Source organism: Lycorma delicatula, chromosome 8, assembly GCF_047948215.1.
Source record: "Lycorma delicatula isolate Av1 chromosome 8, ASM4794821v1, whole genome shotgun sequence".
Lineage (NCBI taxonomy): Eukaryota > Metazoa > Arthropoda > Insecta > Hemiptera > Fulgoridae > Lycorma > Lycorma delicatula.
Window position 1 is genome coordinate 95961351 of NC_134462.1, and position 26069 is coordinate 95987419.

General features: G+C 30.7%; 1 protein-coding gene across 1 annotated transcript; it reads right to left on the bottom strand.

Annotated features, from left to right (window-relative positions):
- Positions 1 to 1097: 1097 nt before the first annotated feature.
- Positions 1098 to 26069, bottom strand: SmD1 (small ribonucleoprotein particle protein SmD1). Its single transcript, XM_075372611.1, has 4 exons — positions 25933 to 26069; positions 14151 to 14227; positions 9088 to 9285; positions 1098 to 3511 (listed from the first exon to the last, which is right to left on the bottom strand). The coding sequence occupies exons 1-4, from the start codon at positions 25944 to 25946 to the stop codon at positions 3432 to 3434; spliced, it is 369 nt and encodes a 122-aa protein (XP_075228726.1). The 5' UTR covers positions 25947 to 26069; the 3' UTR covers positions 1098 to 3431.

Here is a 26069-nt window from a genome sequence, read left to right on the forward strand (position 1 = left end):
AGAAAAATATTATGGACCAAGATGAATGTACAGTGGCATGAAATTAATCTGAATAAACATAGGGAATTTTCTGTTTACACTATTTGACCGCTATATGGCTATAATGCCATATAGCTATGATGCTCTACTGCTCTGTACGGCTATACTGCTTGACCTCACCCATTTTTAAGTTGGTGTAATGTGAGGTTATTGTTTAGTTATTTAGCAATTTTCATGTTATATTGTTTTGTGAAAATTAATTTCATTTTTTATTACAAAGTCATAGTTTCATACTTTTTGTTCTGTGTCTTGAATATATAATAATTGACATAACTCCAAGAAAGCATTTGAAGATTGTTTCACTTTCTGAATATACCATTATGACACGACAAATAGCTTCTAAGTGTAGTATTGGACTAGGAACAGTGAATGCTATTTTAAAACAATTTAAAGAAACTGGTTCCTTTTCACCTCAACGGAAAGGCAAATCTGGCTGTAAAAGAAAAACTACTCCAACACAAGATCAATTATTAGTGAGAAAAAGAGTAATCTTAATCCAAAATTATCTGCTGTGGACTTAAATCAAGAATTAGCCAGCCAGTGAAGCAGATTTACATATGACAACTGTTAGACACAAACTTCTTGTAGCAAAGAAGCTCATCAACCAATTAAAAAGCAGCTTTTAGCACCAGCAATGTGCAAAAAAAGGATCTTGTGGTCCAAAGCACATGCTAACTGGACTGAAGACTGAAAAAATGTTATGCTTTTCGACAAATCATATTTTTATGTTCAAGGCAAAGGACTCCATGTGTTAAAAAAGATCAGTTAGACAGCCCCTAAAAAAGATTATCTGGGGTTGTTTCACATTTGAAGGCCCTTGTCCATTACTTCCAGTACATGATATGTCGAGAAGTGATGGATATATAAAGAAAGATAACTTCAAAATTCCCACAAGCCAACATGATTCTACAAGTGTTCCAACATGATTTGGCGCAATTTTATTTTTTATAGAGAACAATTCTTTTTGTAAAAAAATAAACTTACTTTTCTATTTGATTATTCATTAGCTAATATTTTTCAATATCACAGATCATAATAAAAAAGAAAAGAAATACAGCTTAATTGTTTCATAACTTTTCTACTTTATTTTGTAAATAAAATATTAACAAGAATTAATTCTAAGATAAAAGTAAAAGAATTATGTAATCACCGTTTATACAAATTTAATAATGTGGAATAGTTAACTTTTTATGCTGAATTTAAAAACATAAAACTACAAAAATAAGGAAATCACAGTACATCAACATAATGTTAGTACGCAATCGATACAGGTATATTTAAACAAATAAAGATCAAAAATTTACATTTAAATAGAAGAATATTTTTAAGTACTAAAAATTTACATTAAAGAGTCAATATCAATAAAGAAAAGGAACATTATTCAGTTTATAAATTTATTCCTTCATCAGATATCAAATGTTACAAATTTTTTCAAGTAAATGACAAATTTTTTTTCATTTTCATAATTTTCCCCAAAATTAAACAAATTATACAGATACAAATGTATGAGGTCATATTGAGGCTTAAGGACCCAAACACACAGTAATAAATTTCTTTTTTTTCTGCTTCTTGGAAGGGCCTCTGAGTTGTGTCCTAGTCAACAAACAACTCTGAACGTAATTTTATTATAACAATACTATAAGTTCTGTATGTTATACAATTAAATAATACTGGATTTGAAATATTCAATTTTCAGCAAACACAAAAAATATTGAAGTAAACTTTTCTAACGGAATTATGAACACATTACTGATTTACTACTAAAAATTAATAAGAAAAATGAGTACAAGGAAAGGCTAAGGTTATTAAATATAAGATGGAGATAAAGCACAAGAGATAGATTAGAAAACTATTGCTGCAGACATTAGGCCAGAAAAATAAATTAATAAATTAAATAAAAAAATTTGAGAATTGCATCCTTAAGAATTGCATTCATAAGAATTAAATATAATAAAAATTATATTGTTATGCTGCAGCCAGTTATTTAAATGTGATGATGTAAAATATATGATAAATCTAAAATGCAAATAAGACAATTTTACGATATGTATAAAAACTGCCATTTATACAATGACAGCCATTTACAATACATCCTGAATAGAATTAGCAGGATGAAACAATAATAAATTGCTGTATCAAACAGAATAATTTACAAATATGTTTTGTACTTGTTCAATCTATTCTGTGAACATAACATTCATGGTAAAAATACATTTTTACTTTGATCGTGATTTTATTCACAATTTTGCAATTATATATTCCTCAGCTTTTTGATACATTTTTTGTTTTCTTTTTTCCCACTTATTATAACTTACTTCATTTTATTTGTACTTTATCAAAATTAGTACCTTTTTAATTATTATTTCAGAATAAAAAATATATTTTTTATATAAATTAAATTTTTTACAATTCAGATGTAATATCTCTGCATCAACAAAAATAAAAATATAATTTTTTTTACAAAATAATGTACAATATGAAATTCCTATAATGCACAAATAATTGTAAAAAGTAATAATTTAAAAAAATAGAAAATATTTAACAAAAAAAGTTATGTAAACGATCACTTTCACAGATGTAAATAATCTCTTTCACTTCCTGTATTAATAAGCAGAAACTGAAATATGGTGCTACTTATAAAAATTGTGCTGTTAGAATGTTCTGAAAATGAATAAACACAAAATTGCTTTGGTTTATCATCCTGCAATTGTAATTTTAGAATATGACCATTTTACATAACCCAGAAGGCAATATCATATTAATTGTCTCCATTTAATGTGATATTTTTATAATAGTACATCAAATAATTTTTTCACAAACATACATCCAGTATCTACAATATGCAAACTTAGATGAATTTAAAAATAAATCACAGAATATGTAAATTTAAGTTCAATACATTAACTGTTTTTATTATGAATGTTATATATTTTTTTTATGGGATGTGCAGCACTAAATTTTTTATGTGTATAACAGCTACATTAATGCATATAAATTCTACATAAAAATGACTCTAGATAAAAATTCTGTGTGCACTGTATCCCTATTACAACTACAATATAAAAAAAAAGTAACTGAACAAAACCTTGAACTGTGATAACCAATATGATACATTATATTTTCAGAATCTATAAAACATTTTGAGTTCCATATTACACCAAAACTACACATTTATTACATTAATAAAATGCACAGTCTTAATTAATAATAATTATCTTCAATGAAAATTAATTTAATTATGGACAAATAATATAAAAAGTATTTACTTTTGGTGGGAATAAAAAATACACTTTTAATAGTTATTAATGAAGTAGGTATGGGTACGTTTATGTAAACACACAACTTTTGCTGAATAATCCATTGATATACAAATAGTATAATAAGCTGACAGATTATCGTCTACCTCTACCCCTACCTCTTCCACCTCGTCCACCTCTACCACCCCGACCTCTACCTCTTCCTCTTGTAGCACCTACAAAATAAAATAATTATGTAGAAGACAACCACATATGACTAGCATGAATTTCAATATAAAATTATTTTTAACAATAGTGAATATCACTGAGAAGGGCGATAATAAAAATGATGATCAAGATTAAATGAGGAGATTAACAATAAAACAAGGGTTCAGGATACTTAAATTAAGTTCATTGAATCTAATTTTAACTCCAAACTGATGTCTTATAAAACATTAATAAACCAAAGGTTGTAAAATGTAGTTTACATGCTTTAAGATTTATTTTCCTTTATGCTCAAACAGAAAAGAATGTGTTTAAAGCATCTTACAAAATTATAAGGATAACGGTAGTGCTAAATTAAAAAAGACCGGTGGAGAAAAGAAAAGATCAAGTGAAGCAATTTATAAACAATGAAGATATTTTACGGTTCATATAAAGGATACATTTTTCATAAACAAAAAAATAAATGAGACATCCAAATCTCTTTTTACATCATCCACCTTTTTAATTATACAGTTTGGTAAATAAAATTCTTCAATTTTTTGTACACAGTCTTCAACTTCCTTTCTTAATCTTTTTACCATTGAACAACCACACATATAGTTTTTCTGCTGCAACAATCTCATACTGGAGTTATATGTGCGGTTTTAAGTATAATTTTAAACTCCAAATTGCTTTTCTTTACAGCAAAACAATTGTTTAAAAAAGAACAAATTTTTTATACACGGATAACATCACCTATGAACTTTGATAATAAATCTTCATAATAATAATAAGGTCTTTGATAATAATAAATATCCTTTAGTGTAACTCATATTAAAATCTTATTTCAGATTTTTTATTGATTATTCTAATACAAGCAATGAAGGCAGACAACATCCTTCACTCACTGAAGAATGCTCTGGAGCTTGCCTTTTCATACATTTTAACTCTTCTCAGATATTTAAATCCTATGCTTCCTAGAATTTTTAACTTTTATTCCATTTAATATTTTCAAATACTTTTCAAAATCTTCAAAATCAACATAAAGAAAAGTTAAAGGTCTTGGAACATCTACCAACATCAATCTAGTATTAACAACTTAGCTGCCGGTGCGAGACGCGGGGTGTACGGTCTCGCGGCAGCGCAAGATGTCTACCTACCAACTTTTATGAGCCAGTATGGTGCCGGCATCACGCGAAGTAATATGCAAACGTGTCTGCACTGCGCTTGAACGTTTTAACTTCGTTGGCGAACTATTGGTTTTTAGTTATCTTTTATAATTTTTTTTTTATTGCGCCTGCAATATGAGTACGAGAAAGGGTCTGCCACCGGATTACGTACAAGATAGTGATATTGAACAGGAATTATTTGGAAATTGTGACAAAGAAGATGACTATCACCCGGGTAGTGATTCTGAGGAGTATTCGTCAGACGAAGACCGTAATCAGGGCTTGATGTTTGAGCAATTCCCACTAGTAAATATCGAGTTACGGCCTACTCCTTTACATGCGAGGCCGAATGAACCATCTACTAGCGAATCTACATCGAACAGGACGAGTACAGGTGGCATTAAAAACTTGCATTTTAACAAAATCAACGCTTTTTCCGTGTGGTCAACGGACATGAACCAATTAATTATTTTGATTTCTTTTTCGACCAAGAATTACTTTCTATGATTTGTACGGAAACAAATGCTCAAGCTGAAAGATTAAAATCAGTAAATGAATCTGTAAAGGGCAGAATAAAAGACTGGAAAGAGCTAAGTATCCCAGAATTGAAAATTTTTCTTGATTTACTGCTTTATATGGGTACAGGCAGGATCAACTTCTTGCATTTTACCCCTGCGAGAGGAAAACCCTTAGATGGTATTTGAAAATTGCGATTCACACGCTACAACTCCTTTTTATAAACTCTATAACAAATACTCAGGTCAAAGAAAGATGACCTTATACGACTATCGTTTAAACATAATAAATGCTTTGCTGCCAGTAAAATCAGAACCAGAAGTAGGCGCCTCATCAAGATCAGTCGGGTCACGCCATTACATTCGTAAAATTACCGAGATGAATGCAAGAGGCAGGATACAGCGAAAAATGTGTCGTCAGTGTCACAAGAACAAAAACGCACAGACACGTCCTACCAATGTGCAACCTGTGTTGAAAAGCCTGGACTTTGTGCAGAGTGCTTTGATACATACCACATCGAACACAATTTATTAGAATAAGTCAGCTAATTTTACTTTTTTATGAGTTTCATTTAAATTTAAAATGATTTTGGAAGATTATTGATTAATAAATAATTATAGTTTTGAAAATGATTACAAAAATATAAATAATAAACAATTTATGTGAATTAAAGTCTGTAAAATCATGATCTCGCACTGGCGCGAGACCCGGCACTGATAGAGAGAATTCCTTTCGCAGTGCCGGTGTGTGATATTTTTGATTTCTTATGTTTTTATTTTAATTACGTTATATATGCAAATGGTACTTAATTAATAACATTTGAATCCTTTTTAAACAAATAAACAACAAAAAAGAAAGTTGGCTTCTGACTGACTCCCATGTTCAAGACACTGGCAGTGAAGTTAAAATTTTAAAACATCTCCCATGTACTCACTTTCTAGAATCCATGCCCTTACATGGTTTTCATCTAGAACGCCTTCTGCCACACATCCTTCATCTAAAAAATTATTCTAGTATTTTAGATTCCTGAGATTTTGAACTGATGCTAATATAGTAATTGATTTTATCTGTTACCGCTAAATTTAGGATTACAATTGTTACATTGTTATAATAAAGATTCTTTTCCAGCTTCACACAGTGTTTTTCTTCACTACATGACATTGCAATTCCAACAGTCTTTCATCTATACCTAATGTAACACTTTATCAAACTCTGAACTCAACAAAAAAAAAATCTCCTCCGACTCATAATTTTTTTTTCTCCAGCATGAATTCATGTTGAAATAACACAAACTAAATTCACATTACAAGAAGCATGTATAAGACCTTTGCCGATCACTGAATACATACTGGTTATTACCCAAGTTCTTGGTGAAAATACCACCAAGGATGCCTTATTAGAATATGTCAGCTTTTTGACATGCATGACTTTCTAGAAATTTACCCTTATCTTAAGCTATGTTCCCTTGCCTTTTTACTCCAAACCCCCATCCCGCCCCGAACGACGACCACACAACTGAGCTGGAGTCCTTCCTCATAGATTATTTAGCACAGGTGGAGGACGCCCCACTAGAAATAGACCAAGTCACTGAGACGGAGGTTTCCGCTGCAATCAATGCCACACACCCCGACAAGGTTCTGGGTGTTGACAGGATCGGTGCCCGTGCATTCCGGAATGTTCCACCCGCTCTTATAGCGACCATAACCACAATATTCATGTCAATTTTGTAGGTTGGATATTTTCGGAATTGCTGGAAAGCTGCAAAGGTGGTATATGACTACCTAAACCTGGGAAAAGTCTGCTCTTTCCCCAGAATTACAGGCCAATTTCCTCATTGCCAGTGTTTTCAAAACTATTCGAAAGGATTTTCCTGGAGAGACTTAGGTGACACTTGGGAAAAGGAGTACGGCCTGAGCAATTTGGGTTCAGGGAGGGCCTCCAACTGGTTAAAATAATTGACAGTCTTGTCGGAGGTCTAAATAGAAAAGCAGTAACTGCAACCGTTTTTCTAGATGTGGCTAAAGTCTTTGACAAAGTTTGGCATAGCGGCTTGTTGTATAAACTCGCACACATGACGATTCCCTGTCGCTATGTCAGATTGATACGGTCTTATTTTCTAGACCGACAATTTGTTGTATGCGTAGGGGGAACAATCTCCTCCACCAGAGACATAGCCACTGGAGTCCCCCAAGTAGCAGTGCTTTCGCCGTTCTTGTACACAGCCTACGTCAACGATATGTCGCTGTCAGAAGGAGTCAAAACAGCTCTATACACAGACAAAATGGCATATTATTATTAATCCAGAAGTGTAGATTACGCAATCGAGAGACTCCAATTGGAGTCTCTCGATATGCCACTAGATCTTTTAGAGCCGTGGCTCAATATGTAGAGAATCACGGTCAACGGTGAAAAATCGGTGGCAGTGATGTTCACTTACAAGACAAGTACTCCAGCCAGGCAGCGGGAAATTTCAGGAGAGAAAATCCCCTTTGGGAAAACAGTCAAGTACCTGAGAGTAGTCCTGGACAAAAGGCTTACCTTAGGACAACATGTTAAACCAAAGGGTAAAGGCCGTCAGGGCCTCACTATACCCAGTACTGAACCGTGCCAGCCCATATCCACTGCCAACCAAATTGCTCATTTTTCAGCTATACGTCCTGCCAATTCTAACATATGCTTACCTGGCATGGGGAGCTTTGTTGAACTTCACGCTTCAAAATAAATTAGAAGCTGTCCAAAACATAGAGTTGCAGACGATATTTGGAGCACCGTGGTTCGTCAGAAACATCACTCTTCACTACGATGCAAGAGTACACACCGTATTCGAGGCGGGAGTGGTGCAGGCACACAGACTGTTTGGGAGAGCGGCCATGTCCGAACACGGCCATCTGCCAAGAGGATCGTACTCCACAGGGTATAAGAAAGTGGCCTCATGCCGTATTAAACAAACCACCATGAAGGGGCAGTACGAGAGTGAAATAATGACAAATCAGGCTTAGGAGCCTCTATATTGCCTCTATAAATGGAAACCGAACAAAAATTCCGGCCGCGAAAGTGACCGTTTTCGCAATTAAATTTTGTTAAAACTATAAAAAGCTAGACATCATCCCACACCGCCCCACAAAGAGACCACAATTTCATTTAGTCAGCATATGCGACTCCCTCTGGAGAACGGGGTGCATTTCTCCCTCAAATTAACTAGAGCTCCGGTAGGCGCACTCCTGCTAGCCCATAGGTGCTGATACCAAGAGTACTTCAGTGGATGGACTGAAGGGGAATCACACCAGGATTACTAGGCTCACAAGCTTAGTCTATCACGGTCAAAACCAGTAAATAAATTACACCATGGTCTATATGGATAGGAACCAAATCCGCCCATAAATAAAACTTAAAATTTATAACTGCCACTAAATAACCAATGAAATCTGCCCGATAATAGAAAGATATAGCAGCAAGGAACATTGTCCAGGCTCTACGATTTGTAGGGAGAAACATTGTAACTCCCGCCATTCTTGCGTTCCATTCCGTTCCCTTGCCTTTTCAATTGCAACCCAGTTGGATTATGGAAAACACCTAATAGCAGTACAGTCCTCCAAAGAAGATATTACTATACTAATTACACATGTAATAATTTTGTTTTTTTGTAGTCTCAGGTCGACCATTTCTGAGATATGTGGTTAATTGAAACCCAACCACCAAAGAAATTAGAGGTATCCACGATCTAGTATTCAAATCCATATAAAAGTAACTACTTTTACTAGGATTTGAATGTTGGAACTCTCAACTTTTAAATCAACTTATTTGCGAAGACGCGATCATTACTAGACCAACCAGGTAGGTTAATTAATTCACACCTATCTAATTTAAGTTAACACACAAAATCACATATTAATATTAAATTTACAGATAAATGATTCAATTACCTCTTGCAGCATCTTTTTTCTTGGCTCTCGCTTTAGGTGTGTCATCAATAAGTAATGTCTCCAAAGGTAAAGAATCTGGCAGAATATAATATCTAATATTATTTCCTCTTATACTTAAGGTATCCAACTGAACTGGATCCCTATTCTTTATGGTCATTTTAACCGCTTTCAAATGGGTATTCATTGCCACATCCACTCCTACAAAAATTAAACAACTTTTAGTTCATGAGATTTGTGAAGTTTATTTTATGGCGGAAGATTCTAAGTGCCAACATCCAGCTAGACTAGAAAGGCTTCACTTTGAAATATTTAAAAGTAAATATAATATTTCAAATCCATAATAATTTTAATAATAATAATCCATAATAATTTTAATCCAGAGAAAATACTGTTAATACCAGTGGTTTTTGTAGTTGTTGGGCACATTTTCTTTGTAAATTACTTAACACTTCTGCAAAAATATTAAACTTTTGGATGTGGTTGTGGCATTCTTCCTTGTACTAAGCGGCTACCTCAATTAACATATATTTCACTCTTAAGGATTTTCAGGTATCCCCCTGCCATCAATTCAAAATTAGTATTTATAAAATTTTAATAATTAATCTTTTCAATTTTTAATTAATGTAATTGGGCATTTCTGGTTGCCATTTTGGTTTACATAGTCAGTTTAATTTTTTTATTACATTTTGCTAGTTTTTGGTCTTGCAAAGAACTTTAAAATACGGTATCACAAGACATATATCCCATTTTTAAGCCACCCCTGCCATCTACCTATCCTGAAGGCCAAATACTCTAAACTGGGGCTTATTGAATCAGGCTCCTTATCAAGATCTTAAAAAAGAGAATCAGGATACCTCAAGTAACAAAAAAAAATTAAAGGGAAGCATACAACCATAGTTCCAGCTATCTGAAAGAAACACATATTGGCTGCCACTTTGTATTAGGCAATCAGAATTTAGTTATAATAGCATAATTTTCTCATCTCTTCAAGCTCTTTGAAATAATATATCATAAGACCATATTTTCTGAGTTGCTCCTCATCCTCAAAACTCAAAAAGAGAAATATTTTTACTGAAGTATCCTCTCCATACAATGAAGAATTCCAGAAACCAAATCTAGTTATCCCAATAAATAAAAAAAATAAAAAAAAGGGTGATTAAGTTACTTTTCAACCATACAGTATATACAGGTGATTCCAAACTGCATGGTAATTTCTCAAGAGATGATTTTATAGAAAAAAAAAGAAAAAAGTTCATGTAAACATAGGTCAAAAACTGTTCATTAGAGAATTTTAGCTTGCAAAACATTTAGCCATGCTTCCTGAGAAATTAAACCACACTAAATTCTTGGGATACATATGAAGGGTTAAATTTTGTGCTTCCTTATGGTTTTTAATCCAAGAAATTGAATAAAAGTGGTCCCAGATTTCTATTGCACTTAGGTTTTAAGAAAAACAGCATAAACATGAAAAAGTTTTGTCGGAAAATACATTTTTTAGATTTGGAATAAAATAACTTTGTTACTTTACCAATAAACAAATAAAAATTCCTAGTTAGCTTTGTAGAGAATTTAATTCTGAGAAAATTGGAGAAAATAACGTCTATTAAAATTAAATACAAATTTGTGAAGTTCAATTTTAATTAGAAATAGAACTCACAAACTGAATTGGAAGAGAGATACAATTACATAGAACAATTTTCATTAATGTTTGAACAACTAATGTAAATGAAAACAAATACAAAACTTATCATACAAAAAAAAATTTTTTTAAATAAATATAATTTTTGGTTTTTTCCAAAGATTATTAAACATCACAATAGTTGCTTGATAAAGCTGCAAACATTTCTTCAAACCAGTTGGTCAATGTGGCCGCTATTCTGTTCAATGCATAGTTCAGCTACATAAATCCATGCTAGCTAGGCATGTCTAATAGCATCATTATTATTCCTAATAGTACCTCTAGCTTTTATTATACGATCTCTCAATTCTTCTTGTGTGCCAATACAAGCGGAATAGACTTCATCCAACCCCAAAGGAAAAAGTCCACTGGCATAAGACCAGGAGATCGAGGTGGCCATTTTACTTGTGTTTAGACCAATCCATTATTTATTAAATGTGTTATTTAAATGATTCATCACATCATAACATTAGCGAGCAGGTGCTATATCTTTGAAAAATCATATCTACACTCTAACTGCAAGTGGAATATCTTCCAGAGTGTCATCAGATTTGTTTGCAAAAAATGCAAGTGCTGCTCTCGATTGAGCCTTGGCAGTAAGAAAAAAGGGCCTATGAGATTATCACCAAGATGATCACAAAAAACATTAAATGGAAAAGTATGTTGTAAATGACTTGCAGCTGTCTCATCGGGATTTTCTTCTGTCCAAGTATCACTGTTTAGATAATTTACAATACCGCTACTTGTAAAACAGGATTCATCAGCAATTAAAATATTACTTAGGAAATCAAGGATGATGTTCATATTTTCTAATTAACAACCAGCAGAATTTCATCCATTTATCAAAATCAAGTGGTAATAACTCTTGGAAATGTGTTGTACAGAATGGGTATAATTGTTGCTCATATAACGTTTGCCATCCACTTGCTTGCGAAACATGAAAGCGATACAACAATCTTCTGGTGCTTGAGGTGGGAGATAATTGTACCAAATTCAATATTGCTTCTTCAACATTGGCATTTCTCTCAAAACATTCACGGCCAGCATTGAATCGTGGTTTCAGCATACCTGTTTCTCAAACTTGCCTCATCAAGGCCTCATATGTTTTACGATCCAGTACTCTTTGATCTGGATAATTTTCCTGGTATTCATGCACAGCAGCCAATCCATTTTTATTTATTACCACAGACTAACAACATATCTGTCAACTCTCCAAATGAAAACAGATTTGTGGTATCATTCATTGTGAATGTCTGACCAAACAATAACAGCACAAACATGAATGAAAATTCAATTGCTAGACACCAAACTTAATTGTTGATTATCTTTTATTGCCATCCTACAAAAAAATAAAAACTTTTAATATTTTAGAAGGATGTCTTTCAAATTTATTTTTATAATTTTTGGCAACCTGTATGTAAATTGTTCTATTTAAAATCATATCACTTCCGACTCAGTTTCTGTGTTTTGTTTCTAATTAAAGTTGAACTTCTCAAATATGTATTTAATTTTAATAGATGTTATTTACATTAATCTTCTTAAAATTAAATTCTCTACACAACTAAAATGGAAATTTTTATTTACTTATTGTATTTATTGATAACTTAACAAACTTATTTTATTCCAAATCTAAAAGTGTATTTTTCCACAATCTTTTTCATGTTTTATCTGGTTTTTTTTTCTTAAAACATAAGTGGGATAGAAGCCTTGGACCACTTTTATTCAATTACTTAGATCAAAAATTACTAGTAAGGACCAAATCTATCCCTCAATTTGTACCCCAAGAATTTTAATACGGTTTAATTTCACTGAGGTTGTAGAAAGCAGGACTAAATGTTTTGTGAGCCAAAACTCGCTAACAAACAGTTTTCTGATGTTTATATGAAATTTTTTATTTGGCTATAGGATCATCTCCCAAGAGATTGCCGTGCAATTTGTAATCACTATATATATATATATATATGTATGTATAAATTTTAAAGCCTGTACTACATTTTAAACTAAATTTATAAAACTTATAACAGTAAAAGTTGTTCATATAAATATAATTAAATTTATTTTCCTAGTACATAGCATAAGAGAAATTACATTTTAAAACTGTTTTTTTTAACACTTAGTGAGGTTTTAAGTGGAATTATTATCCAACATTTATAAGAATTTTTTTATTACAGTAATTACATACTTTCTTTGCATTTGTTGAGAAATGAATATTATCTACATTTTTTTGGAAAGACTTGGTCGATAAAAAGTTACTTTCATTCACTCCAATTACCAACTAGGACAAATTTTTATAATTAGTTTTAAAAAGCAGACATCACTTCATGTTATTTATACAAAAATCAGTAATAAGATATTCATAAAAAAAAGATTTACTAAATTAATTACATAAATACTAAAAAAAATCCACTTAAATCAAAGTGCAGTACATAAAACAAATAATAAACATCATAACGTGATGGTTACCATCATAACGTGAAGGTTATTAATTTGTTTTATGTTACTGCACTTTGACCAAAATTAGTAATTAATAATTACTACAAATTAGTAATTACTAAATAACTAAATAAGAAATTACTAGAAATTAGTAATTAATACACTATAAACTACAAAATAAATATTAATTATTCATCAAGGTGGTTTTAATCATCACTATGTTCAAAATTTTGATTTTGGTAATATTTATCATTAATTCAATCAATGTGATATCAGTTTAAATATGGCAGTACCTTACTCAAAATCATATTTTCATTTAAAAAAAAAGCTTGAAATTCAATCAGATTTCATTATTCAAGTACAAAAAGAATTATATAGAATCTCTGAAAAAAATTATGAAAATGGCTGTGAGACAATTTCAACAAATTAAACATTATTTGCTGCTAGATGCTTCAACAGAAGTATTCTGAGGTTGACAGAAAACAATAATCTTGCACTATAAAAGTAATTTCATTAATTCAGCCAACAAAAAAGAACTATTAGACCTCATTATATTGTCTTACTTATTTTTCCAAAAAGCAGTAAATATTTCACTTTTTTCTCTTAATTTGATTTGAAAAGTATCATTCATCAATAGAAATATAATTTAATTATTTCAATTATTTAGCTGTTATTTTCTGTAATTTTATTAATTTTTATTTTGTTATCTTTCAAGTTTAAATCTGCAAGTTAGATCACTTTCCTTGTATCCATGCTGTTTTTGAACCAGAACTGGTCTTGATTTAATCGGCTTTCTTTGAGGTTGAAAATTATTATACTTGAATTAAAATACAAGGTAATATATTAAATTCCATTATATTTCTCAAGGCTGTACCATTTACAGCCTTTTACGACATATTTCACTTATGAGTAGTAAAAATAAAAAATAAATAAAGTTTAACATTAACAATACCTGTAATTGTTCCATGTACTTGAGTACCATTTTTTAATTCGATTGTAACAGTCTCATGACTTAACTTCATTAAAAACCTGCCAAATAGAATGAAAAAACAAGTCAATAACATGTGCAACAACATTTATCTTGCTTGACCTTATTAATCAAAAAAATCATCAGTTAGTTTCAACATAAGAGTTTTATCACTACCAGTTATTATTCAGTTTCATTTTATTTTTTGCTGAACAAGTGAGAAATTTACAATTACATCAGAGATAAAAATAATTTTAAAGAAGACAATATTAAGAATAAATATATAAATATTTGCAGAAAATTTGCTTGATTAATAACACTAATAAAAAGTATTCGCTATCACAGAAAATTTGACAATAACAAATAGAACCTTAATAACAGAGATTACATAACAGCTTTTAAGAATGAGGGGTTATATTACACAATGAGCAATGAATGGGTGCAATGCATTCAAGAATAACATTAAAAAAAATTTATTCATTATACAGATACATATAATACAAAATTTCCCTTCTGGAGTAATCCATTTTAATTCAATAAATGATCAATGCATCACTATTTTTGATTTTGATGATATTTGGTATATGATAACTACAAATTTTTTCTTGAGTAACAGACTATTTTTCTAACTCGCCAACATGTAAAAAACAGTCATTTTCATCACTTTTTCCATGAGCTGTACCATTCTTATTTTACATTATACAGAGGGTCAAAAAGGGCTTTTTTGGAAAGAGTAAAGCTGGAACTTCAGCTTAGTGTACTCAAAATTAATTTTTTTTATATAACCAAATCTTGTAATGTTTACTGAAGTTATGTTTATAAGTTGTTTTTTTTTTTTCAGATTTTGGGACCAAAATAAATAAATAATAGCTTAGGGTAACAGGCCTGTTTTTTACCTTTTAACTCTTAGGTACTAGTAGTAGTTATAAAACCACATAAAATTTATTTTGTTACTCACAACGGGTTGACGAGTAATTAAGCCAACAAAACCGCTAAAAACACTGTTCCTTCTAACCGTAAACAACATATCCAAAAATACTGATGTTATGTATTTTTTTCACACAATAAAAATTACAACTAAACTCATCAGAATGAATAAATTGATAATTAATAAACAGTCAATTACAAAATGATAAACAATTCAAATACATTAACAAGCTATTCAATTCACTTTTACCTTATTTTTCTCCTGCTAATGGAAGTTATGAATAAATCTTGCACTTTTTGTTAACAAACTTAATATAACTTAGTGCTCCTGCCATTTTTTTTGTTGAGTAGAACTGATAAGTCCTCATTCATCTTTGGTGTAATGTTGTGTCCTCTTCCAGTAGTTAATAGAAAAAGCTCTGAAAGCGTGAGAATTTTAAAAATATTTTCCAGTTGAACCCAAGTTTGAATATCCTCAATGATTTCTTGAATGAAGAACCAGGACCCTGTGGATGGAAAAAGTGTATTCGACATTCCTCTTCATTTTCATGTATTTTGACTTCAATACTTTGCCTAACCACCACTTGCCATCCTATACGCAGCAGACATAATTTTTACATTTTGGCTTTGGTAAACTACAAAGCAATCAGAAACACTAATGTCCTTGAATGCTGATACTAACGCAAATGTTTCTGATTCAGAGGTCGCCTGGACTTTCAGAATACATTTCTGACTTGTTGGAACATAATTGTGAAAGGTTCTTGTTTCTGAGACTGTTGTGATTACCTGAGAACTGTGATTAACTACAAGAACTGAGACTTCTTCAGTCTCTTGAACATCTTTATTAGGGTACAATATAAATGTTATATATTTAATATTGTCTTTGCAATAATTGTACATTTCAAAAGGTGTAACAGTTTGATTGTTGAGTGTCCTTTGAAGGCTTGCTTTAGTCACAGTCCTTTTTACAGTTCTACCAACACCATCACGTGGTCCCTTTCCATGGTGAGGCAAAAAAATGCCATTCAGCTGCAAATTCCGAATCTTCTTGGTGGCACAAATTTATGAATTTTTTTTGTTTTTATACTGGGCGAAGAGCCATCAGAAAAAAAAATTTGTTAACTTGTGGTAACAGTGTTTTTACTTTATTTATAACTTCCTTTTGGAAGCAGAACGGTGTAGTGTTGTGCTTCAAGTATACACTAATCAATCACACAGTAGCTTTGGCTTTGTAATTTTCATTCTTTTTTTAAATATATGAAAAATGGATATATTTTAGCATAAGTTTTTGACCAGTGATATGACTGGACTTCATCCTGTTTCAAAAAAGGAAAGTTTTGAGAGAAGTTTCCCATTATAATACATTCACCCTCCAACAAGTTTTACATTTTAATGGTGAGGAAATTAGTTTGTTTCTTTGCAACAAAATTATGCCTTTTTAGATTATTTAAATTTTCATTAAGTTTATGTAAGTACCCTTGAAATGGAAGAATTTAAGTAGTTAGTTCACAATGCTCAACAGAAATCCTCTGTTTGAAAATAATTTCACAATTGAAATCAAAACAGTTAAGTGAGTGAGCTTTCTATAATGTTCACATTCAATATCACACGAAACATTCATGTCTATTCACTTTCGTGTTTAAACATAAGTTTGTGTGTGTCATACTTTAATAAACTATCTACAATATAAGCTACCTCATTATAGACATATCAAAATATTTTGTACAGTAGACCTACATTGTTATCTGAAAAAATACATGCTTTGAATTTTTTGGATACATTGTTCACAGTTACAAGGAATGGTGTTTTTAGTGGTTTTCATGGCTTCATTACTTGTCAACCCTTTTGAGTAACAAAATAAATTTTATATGGTTTTAAAGTACATAAAAAGTACTTACTCCTATAAACATTTTAGATTTTTACCACCTGTCCCACATATGGTTTTTGGGTCCCAAAAATGAGACATTTTCAAAATTTTATGATTTGGTGGCCATTTTTTTTATTGAAGGAGACTCGGTAACAGCACAATTTTTTTTATAAGTACTACTAGTACCTAAGAGTTAAAAGGTAAAAAACAGACATGTCACTCTAAGCCCTTCATTATTTATTTTGGGCAGTAAACACAAGATTTGGTTGTGTAACAAAATGAATTTTGAGAAAAACTATGATGAAATTCCATATTTACTCTTTCCAAAAAAACCTTTTTGACCTCAGTATGATGTAAAATAAGAATGCTACAACTCATGGAAAAGTGACAAAAAAGGCTGTTTTTACCAGTTGGCAAGTTATAAAATAGTCTATTACTCAAGAAAAAAAAGTTTTTTTAAAAATTTTAAATAATATTTTTTGTCCACTACAAAGTGGGTAGTTATCATATACCAAATATCATCAAAATCAAAAATAGTGATGCAATAAAATGTTTGAAAATTTGTTGTATTAAATGGAATATCCCTTCTATTTAAAAGAATTAACTAATTTATACATGTTAACATTTAAAAATATTAAATGAGCATACACTGTCATTTTATTTTTGTGTCAATTCTCTGTAAAATTAGTTCAAAATGTTTTCTAATAGAAATATATTTACATTTGATGTAGCTTAATTGAAATATACAGACCATAAAATTAAATACCAAATTGAATATTAAAAATAAGAAAAATATTAATTGTGAAAATTTTTATTGCTATACTTAAAGAGATACATTTCTAAGTATAAATTTTTAGGTTTATATGAAACATCAAGAGGAAACTTATATAAATCAATGATTTATGTAACAACAGCTAAAAATAATTACATATGTCAATTAGAAATAATTACTTACAAAAAAAACTTTTTCGCATAGTAAAATAAAAAAATATTTTATTTAGTTTACTCCCAATTCTCATAATACAATAGACTTCTGTTAACTTACAGAAACATAAGTGCTGTTACATTTTCTACCTTTCAAAATATGTAATTTTACTGAAAAGTAATTAAAAGCTGCTATTAAAATGCAATTATTAAACATACTAATGAGTCAAAGTATAAAATCAAAGTAAGATTATTAAAATACTTCTACTGTTAAAATAGCTTCTTGCTGTTAAAAAACTTGGAACAGCAAGCTTAAAGAATTAAGAGACATAGGTAATAAAAATGAAGAGCAGTTATTAAATATTGAATATGTTTGTCATGAACTCATACAGCAAGCGAGAAACGGAAATTATTGTGATTACAATATTCATTTTTGATGAATGTGCAGATATGAATGTAGAGAAAAAAATCAAGCAAGATAATGAAAAAAGAAACAATAAATAAAATTGATGATTCAACAGGTGTTGTACAGATGTTAGGATTAGAACAGAGTCACAATAAGGGAAAGCCAATTAAAGTAATTTTGGCCTGATAAGAGATGATGTACATAATATCCCAAAAAAATAAACTGAAACTAGAGGGTCTGCAAAACAAAACTGAATTCAAATAAACAATGGATGCAAAGCTTATACAGCAATTAAAAAAAAACAAAAAAAAAAACTAAAACATGTTTATTAAATACAAATACATAAACAACATCCCAAAGGTTATAAGTTCAATTACAAAAATGAATCAACTATCATAATGTGCTTAAATATACAAGGGATTAACACATAACTTGGGCAATGTAACACCGGGTGATTCCAAAAGGACTTCAAAACTTTAAAAGCATCTAAAAATTTATTGAGGTAATTTACAGATTCGGTTGAAGTCTCATTTCATAGATAAACGCATCAAGTTTGTCAACCAATAATTACTTAGGTTGGATATGGCTTCCATTCCGTTCAATTTGGTTCTATGTTGGCTATAGTCATTTCAGACTGTAGCCAACAAGTAAGTCATTAATTCAGTCTCAGCTCAACAAGATCAGCAAGTAAAGGTGGTAAATAAACCCAATCTTTAGAGAAACCCCCCCACAAGAAAAAATCTAGCAGGGTCAAATCTGGGAGTGAGGTGGCCATGCAATTGGTCCTTCACGGCCAATCAACCAACCTGGGAATCAAGTATCAAGAAAATCTCACATTTGTAGGTGGTATTCAATATTGCTGATGGTAATGGTGTCCAGGCTGGTCATCATCATCATCTTAACTAAGAAAAATTTTGAAACAAGTCCAAATAAGCGATAACATTTACAGTTGCCTCCTGGAAAAACAGGGTGTATAATATTTGTTTGCTTAAGTTAAGGCTACCATAAATGTGTTGCAAAGTTTCATGAGGGTTTTTGCCACCCCATATTTGTCAGCTATGATTGTTCACCTTGCCGCTGATGTAAAACGTTGAGTTATTATTAAAAATTACACTGTTTGCAATTCTATCCATCATTTCCACACAAAACTGCAGCCAGCAACTTTGTCATCATCAGTAATGTGTTGAACCATGGTTAGTTTGTATGGCTTCAAGTGTAATCATTTATGTAATACATGCCAAACAGTTCTTTGTGAAATGCCAATCTCACATAACACATGTCAAGTTGATTTGTTAACACTATGTGTAAAGCTTTCTCTGAGTTATTCCACATCAGCTTCAGAGACATGTGGGCGTTCTGGTGATTTTGTATGTTTAACAAAACAACCTGTCTCAACAAAGGTTTGGTGCCAAGAGTAAACTGTATGCCTACTAAGAGGCTCCCTACCATACTCTCTACGCAAATTATGTTGAACTGCAGCTGCTGACTGCAAACCATGGAAACCAAAACACACAGCAAGCACATTCCGCACCAGTTAACATATCCATTTTTAATAACACTGGTGAGAGCAGTGGTGACCAAATTTGGTACTAATGAACTACCTTAGTCAAAACTTGATGTGTTTTCCTACAAAATGAGACCTCAATCGAATCTGTAAGTTATCTAAATCAATTTTTATCTGCTTTTAAATTTGTGAAGTCATTTCTTAATCTTCTGTATTTTAATAGACAGAAATAAAGTAGTAATATTCTGTTTTGACCAAGACACTTGTCATAAGTTATGTAGATGACAAAGAATTTCTTAATTTCTTAATAACTACAAACAAATAAAATGAGATTCATAAATATTTATATTAGAGCTTTAATGTAATACATTCAAAACATAAAATACTACCTTGTACACTGTTATCAATAAATATACTAGGCCCAGTCAATGAACGAGGTTGTGATGTCACGAGCAGACTGCATATTACTACTTGGCCGGAAAACATCAACTCCACGTATCAAATTGAAGTATTACTTATAATATTGTATGCGGTAATAACTATCATATTTATATTTACTAATTATAAACAAATGTAATTAATTGTTTTATAATCTTTATTTGTACTAAATTATTAATCTTTAATAATAAACAGAAGCTAACTTGAATTTTCTTCATGCATCTAATTCAAACTTCTAGCAGGTTTACCATCCTCGCTAAACAAATCATTATTACTATTACTATCACTTTCATTTTCACTTTCACTAACAGAATCTACATGTATAATATAACGTTCTGTCATTTCATCTATCATTGGTTCCAGTTTTTCATACTCTTTTTCAATATTTTTTACGTTTTCACAATAGGGTTTCCAGTCATCTTCATTCATGGAATTAATTTTCTCCGTAGTTAATTTTTCAACATTTGTGAAAGAAAATGTTTAGTTACGACTCGCCACATGTCTTTTTACAGCTGACCATACCATCTCAATCGGATTCAAATCAGGATGGTATGGTGGGGGTCTAAGAACACAATGCCCATGTTTTTTTCAAAAGTTCATCTAAGTAATATTTTTGTACTTAAATCTAACTTTACTAATTCATATAACTGTGGTTTCAGAATTTTTGAACAATATGGAATATGGGTTTTCTGTAGCCAATCGGTCATATATTTTCTTCTGGAGTTAGAATTTGGTCCTTTATCAATACCTGTATTGTGATAGAGGTGTTATCAACAACTACTACTGACATTGGTGGAAGATTTGGAATCAAATTTTCACGCCCATTTCATGAAATTGTCTGCATTCATGTTGTCATAGCAGTCACCACTTTTCGAACTGACTTTCCAAGTTAGTAATGTGTTCGAAATAAAATCGATTTCCCCTCCGGCATGAATCACTATTAAACGGTCACCTTTATTAATCGGCACATGAAGTCCATCAACAGTATAATCAGACCACAGCTTTGTGAAACAATTTGAACTTAAAATGCACATTTCATCCAAATAAACAATTGTAGCATAGCTTTGCCTGTACTCGGCCATTGCCTGCAAATATTCAATTCTCTTCAACCTGATATCAGACTTCTCAATTAAAAGTTTTCTGTTATTTTCTGTCAATTAAAAGGTTTCTGTTATGATGCCATTTGAAACCTAACTCTTTCAAAATAACAGCTAAAGTTGATTCACTGCCTTTAAGAATAATAGATGACTGAAGTTCTTGACTTATTTTTTTAATGGGTAAAATTCATTCTTCTTTGAATGAAATTCATTAACTGTTCTTTTAACTACACCTAAATCAAAACTGTCCAGTCCACTGACAGGTTTCAAACATCATTTATATTTTTTCAGAGTGATGAAAGAAGACAATTAGGATGTTGACTGAAGAATCATGTCTTTTCATCGTTTCTGAGTTTTTGAACCCGTGTTCTTGATATACCACAAGCAGCAGCAGTTCTTTTTTCTAAATTTTGAATGCCAATTATATGTATGTCATAAGTTAATTTAACTACTTTTAAAACTTCTTTTTATATAGAATCATAAACATTATTGATAATTTCACATGCTTGACTCTTGGGTTTTTTTTCTTAACAATGGATTTAAATTCTGCCATAACAAACTGCACTAATAATATACAAAACAAAAATAAAACAAAAAATTTGTGAAAAACACATTGAGTAATTATAAAATAATATGATCGCACTAAAACGCTATCCAAGTACCTTCACTGAACACAATATAAACTGGACTAACATTTATTTCTTTATACTCATATTGTGTACTACAAACAACAGATCTAAATATAATTGTGATGAAAGCCATCATTTCTAACTGCAGGTACAAATTTTTATAGGCCTGTACATAATACCAATCAGAGCTTAGTCACTGGCTAAGGAATTGTTATTGTTTACAAGATTGAGTCATTAAACAATTTTATACACGTTATCAACTCAAGTGGAAAGAATTGAACACACCACAACATAAATGTATTGTTTGGGTGCCCATATTGTTTGTAAGTCGAAAAATGAAATAAAAATAATAATTACATGTAAAAATAATGTTTTGGAAAACAATAATGTAATAAGAAGTGAGCACGTGACATCACAAGCTCGTAGATTCGCTGGGGCAACTATACTTATGGTATGTGAACATTAGTCTTACCATAGATAATGAAAATTTTATGTTAGTTGAAGTACATAGATCTCTTAGTTATAACCTGTATCAATTTATGAAACAAGTAGTAGAGTAACTATAAACATACTTTGTACTCAAAAAATAAATTATCGCATGAGATTTATAACTAAATGTATTAATATATTAATGGAAAAAAAATTATCATTTATATGTAAGCTGTATTATATGAAGAAAATTGCATTAAACTCTGTTATATGCCTGGCAAATACTACATTACTTCAAGATCACATCTCAGTTTTACCTGATAAAATTAACTTACACACTAATTCACTACCATTTTAAATATCACTTTTGTTATTAATAAGTTGTATATAGTGTTATATTTAACTTTTATTAGACAAGTGAAGCAAGCGTTAGGTTAAGTTAGGTTAGATTAAGGATATTAGATACCGGTGTTCTTTGGTGGTTGGGTTTCAGTTAACCACACATCTCAGGAATGGTGGAACTAAGACTATACAAGACTACACTTCATTTACACTCATACATATCATTCTCATTCATCCTCTGAAGTATTATCGGAAAGGTAATTACGGGAGGCTAAACAGGAAAAGAAAGAAGATTAAGGATATTATACTAAGTTTAGTACACCGAATTAACTTAATAATATTTTTGGTGCTACTTTAGTATGCGGTCTACCGTCATCATTAGTTCTAAAATAGCAGTGTATCACCTACTTGATTAGTATCCCATATAATTTATTGTTAATGATAAATTGTTATTATATATTATATACAAATTGTATATAATTTGTATATTTAAGGTTAATCAGATGAGATTAGCAAACAAAATGAACGTTAATGTCATTTCCGTGCACTAAACTTCGTATGATATTTACATAAGCTAACCTAATGCTCGCTTCGCTCACTAACCAAGTCTAATTAACATTAAAAATAAGTAATAAAACATGATAGTATACTGAGATAACATGATAAATGTTTGTTTGATTAATGAACTGTGAATCATTATTAGATAACTAATGCCATCTAGTGGAGACTTAAAAAATTGAGAGGTAATAAAGACATAGTACAATGTCTAATGGAGTTTAACTGGACATTGCAAAAAATTCTACTAGAGTTACACTGTTGATAGCTCTACGCTCATTCCTCATGTTTTTCAAATGTTAATAACACAACTTGCGTAGTAAAAAAAAACTGATCCAACTCGTAGAAATCAATCATGAGAAAATCAAAACCGTAACGAAAAAAATTGTTTATAGAAACAAACAATTTGAGGGTTTAAATAATAATTAAAAAAAAGAAAATATCTTCAAAATTATTTGAAACCAGTTATGATAATCACGGTAATTTTAAAGGCAGTGTATGGTCATTGTATGTGCAGTGTCCCAAGAAGTAATGGCCGATCATTTAACACATTCAGGATATTAAAATGCATTATCTCACTTCATTTTACCAGTTTCTGCCACTTCGAAAATTGACAATATCTGTAATATTAATTTGTTTATTATTCATACCAAAGGAAACCAGTTGAGTATTATTATTATTAATTTTTAAACACAATTTAGCAATTAACTAAACCGCTTTCTTTATTTTTACCATGAATATACAGTACGCCATTCTGAAATTTATGAAGATTCCAGGTTTATGAATTTTAGTAATAGGTAATTCAGAGCAATTATTCCCCCTACCACAATTTTTCCCATATTGCAATATGTTTATAGAGGTCAAAATGATGAGAAAACAAGGGAAAAACTTACCATAACATGAATGAGCAGTTGAAGATAATGAAAAGGACAACTGCTCAGAATTACCTCCTAAACTATCTATCTATTAAAAATCCTCTATAATTCTGAGCAATTAATCAAGTCTGTAAAATGATGGAAACCTAACCTAACACACTTAACTTTTATCTTTTTCCTGTTTCTTTTTGTTTTTACTACCTGATTGTATCATTGAAAATCACCTTTATTTTTGTCCTGTCATAGAGTCCCCACAATCTGCACAAGTTTTAGAATGCAGCAACACATTGTGATCAAACAAAAACTTTTCCAACTTCTCTTCAGCTTCAGATAAAATAATGAAACTAGTTATACCGTACTCACAACCAGCACAAAGAAAACGATTCACATCAGACCATGACTATCACTACACAGACTGATTACAGTGTCTCTCATTATCTCATAACCGAACAGTGCCCTTTTCTTTATCTTCAACTGCTCATTCACATTACCTACCAACACTCCGGCAAATATTTTTTCTTCATATTCACCTCTAATATAACATTTTACAATATGAAAAAATTGAGTTTGGGAGAATAATTGCTTTGAATTACCCAGTAATACCATCAAACATCTGTGCCTAAGAGTAAATCGATCTAATGCTTGGATGCTTTATTTCTTGGGAATTATTTATATCAGTAATCTATTTTATATATGTATTCTTTTATCAATAGCTGTAGGATGTGTTTGTTTTATATAATAATGAGATTATTATTATTATTATTCTATTATTGCTCTAATTTGTTAATATTCTATTTTAAATATCATTTAAAAAATTATCATCTGCTTTTAGAAATATAACAGCAAGAAATGTTTCACGATGCACGAATATAAAATGTAAAAAAAATTAATGATGAAAATAACTCAAAACATTTTATTTAAAAACCATAATTTGCAGGTGATCCTGAAACATTACAATGCTATGAAATTTTATTTAACCTACATAAAAGTGTTGTAGGCTTAGTAATAATAATTCCTGATGCAATTGGCTTTAAAAACGATTCACAAGCTATTCATTCAGTTTGTCATCAGCAATGAAACGCAGAAATTTTATAACAGTTTTATTATGTCTTTTCAACAAAAACAATGTTGAGGTAGTCTTATATGAATAGATAAAACCCAATAAAAAAGTTTCCTTTCAGTAGGCTACACTCAAAGCAGAAGGCGCACCTCAAGAAAATGAAGATTTAATTGTTATTCATAAATATACATAATACAATTACTAAAAAAAAAATCAAAATAGAACATAAGACAGGTTATGCATAAGTAAACAAACGTACTGGGACAGATTTATCTGCGAATTCTTACACTTAAATTTTGTAATATTGCAACGTTGGTAATTAATACGGAATCTACATGCAGTATTTTAAAAGTTATGCGGTAATCAAGAGGTAACTAGAAACTTTAGCGGTATGAGTAAACTGTTGTTGCTCACAAAGTAAGTTACTAACAAATTCATATCAGACGGCCAAACTTTCCGCCATTTCTAACCTAAATGTAAATAACACTAAGATTGTATTTTCCAATTATACCCATCGTATTCGAAATCTTCTAAAACTTACAACCCACAAAACATAAAAACAGACAAACTACCTTCAAAAAGTAAACAAAAAACTAAATATACGTTCTTATAACAAAATAACCGGCATGCTGCCGAATTCAAACAATTACACTATTCAACAAAAAAATTAGTAGAAAGAATAAAAAATAAATACAAAACTCAACAAGTACTCACTTCACTAGTTTCATCGCAAAAAAATACTGTTACACTACACAGAAAAATATGTATATTTTTATATATATATATATATTCCTAATTTTATCAACTAGCGTAACTAAAACGCAAACAAGTACGACTGCCTACAAAATCAC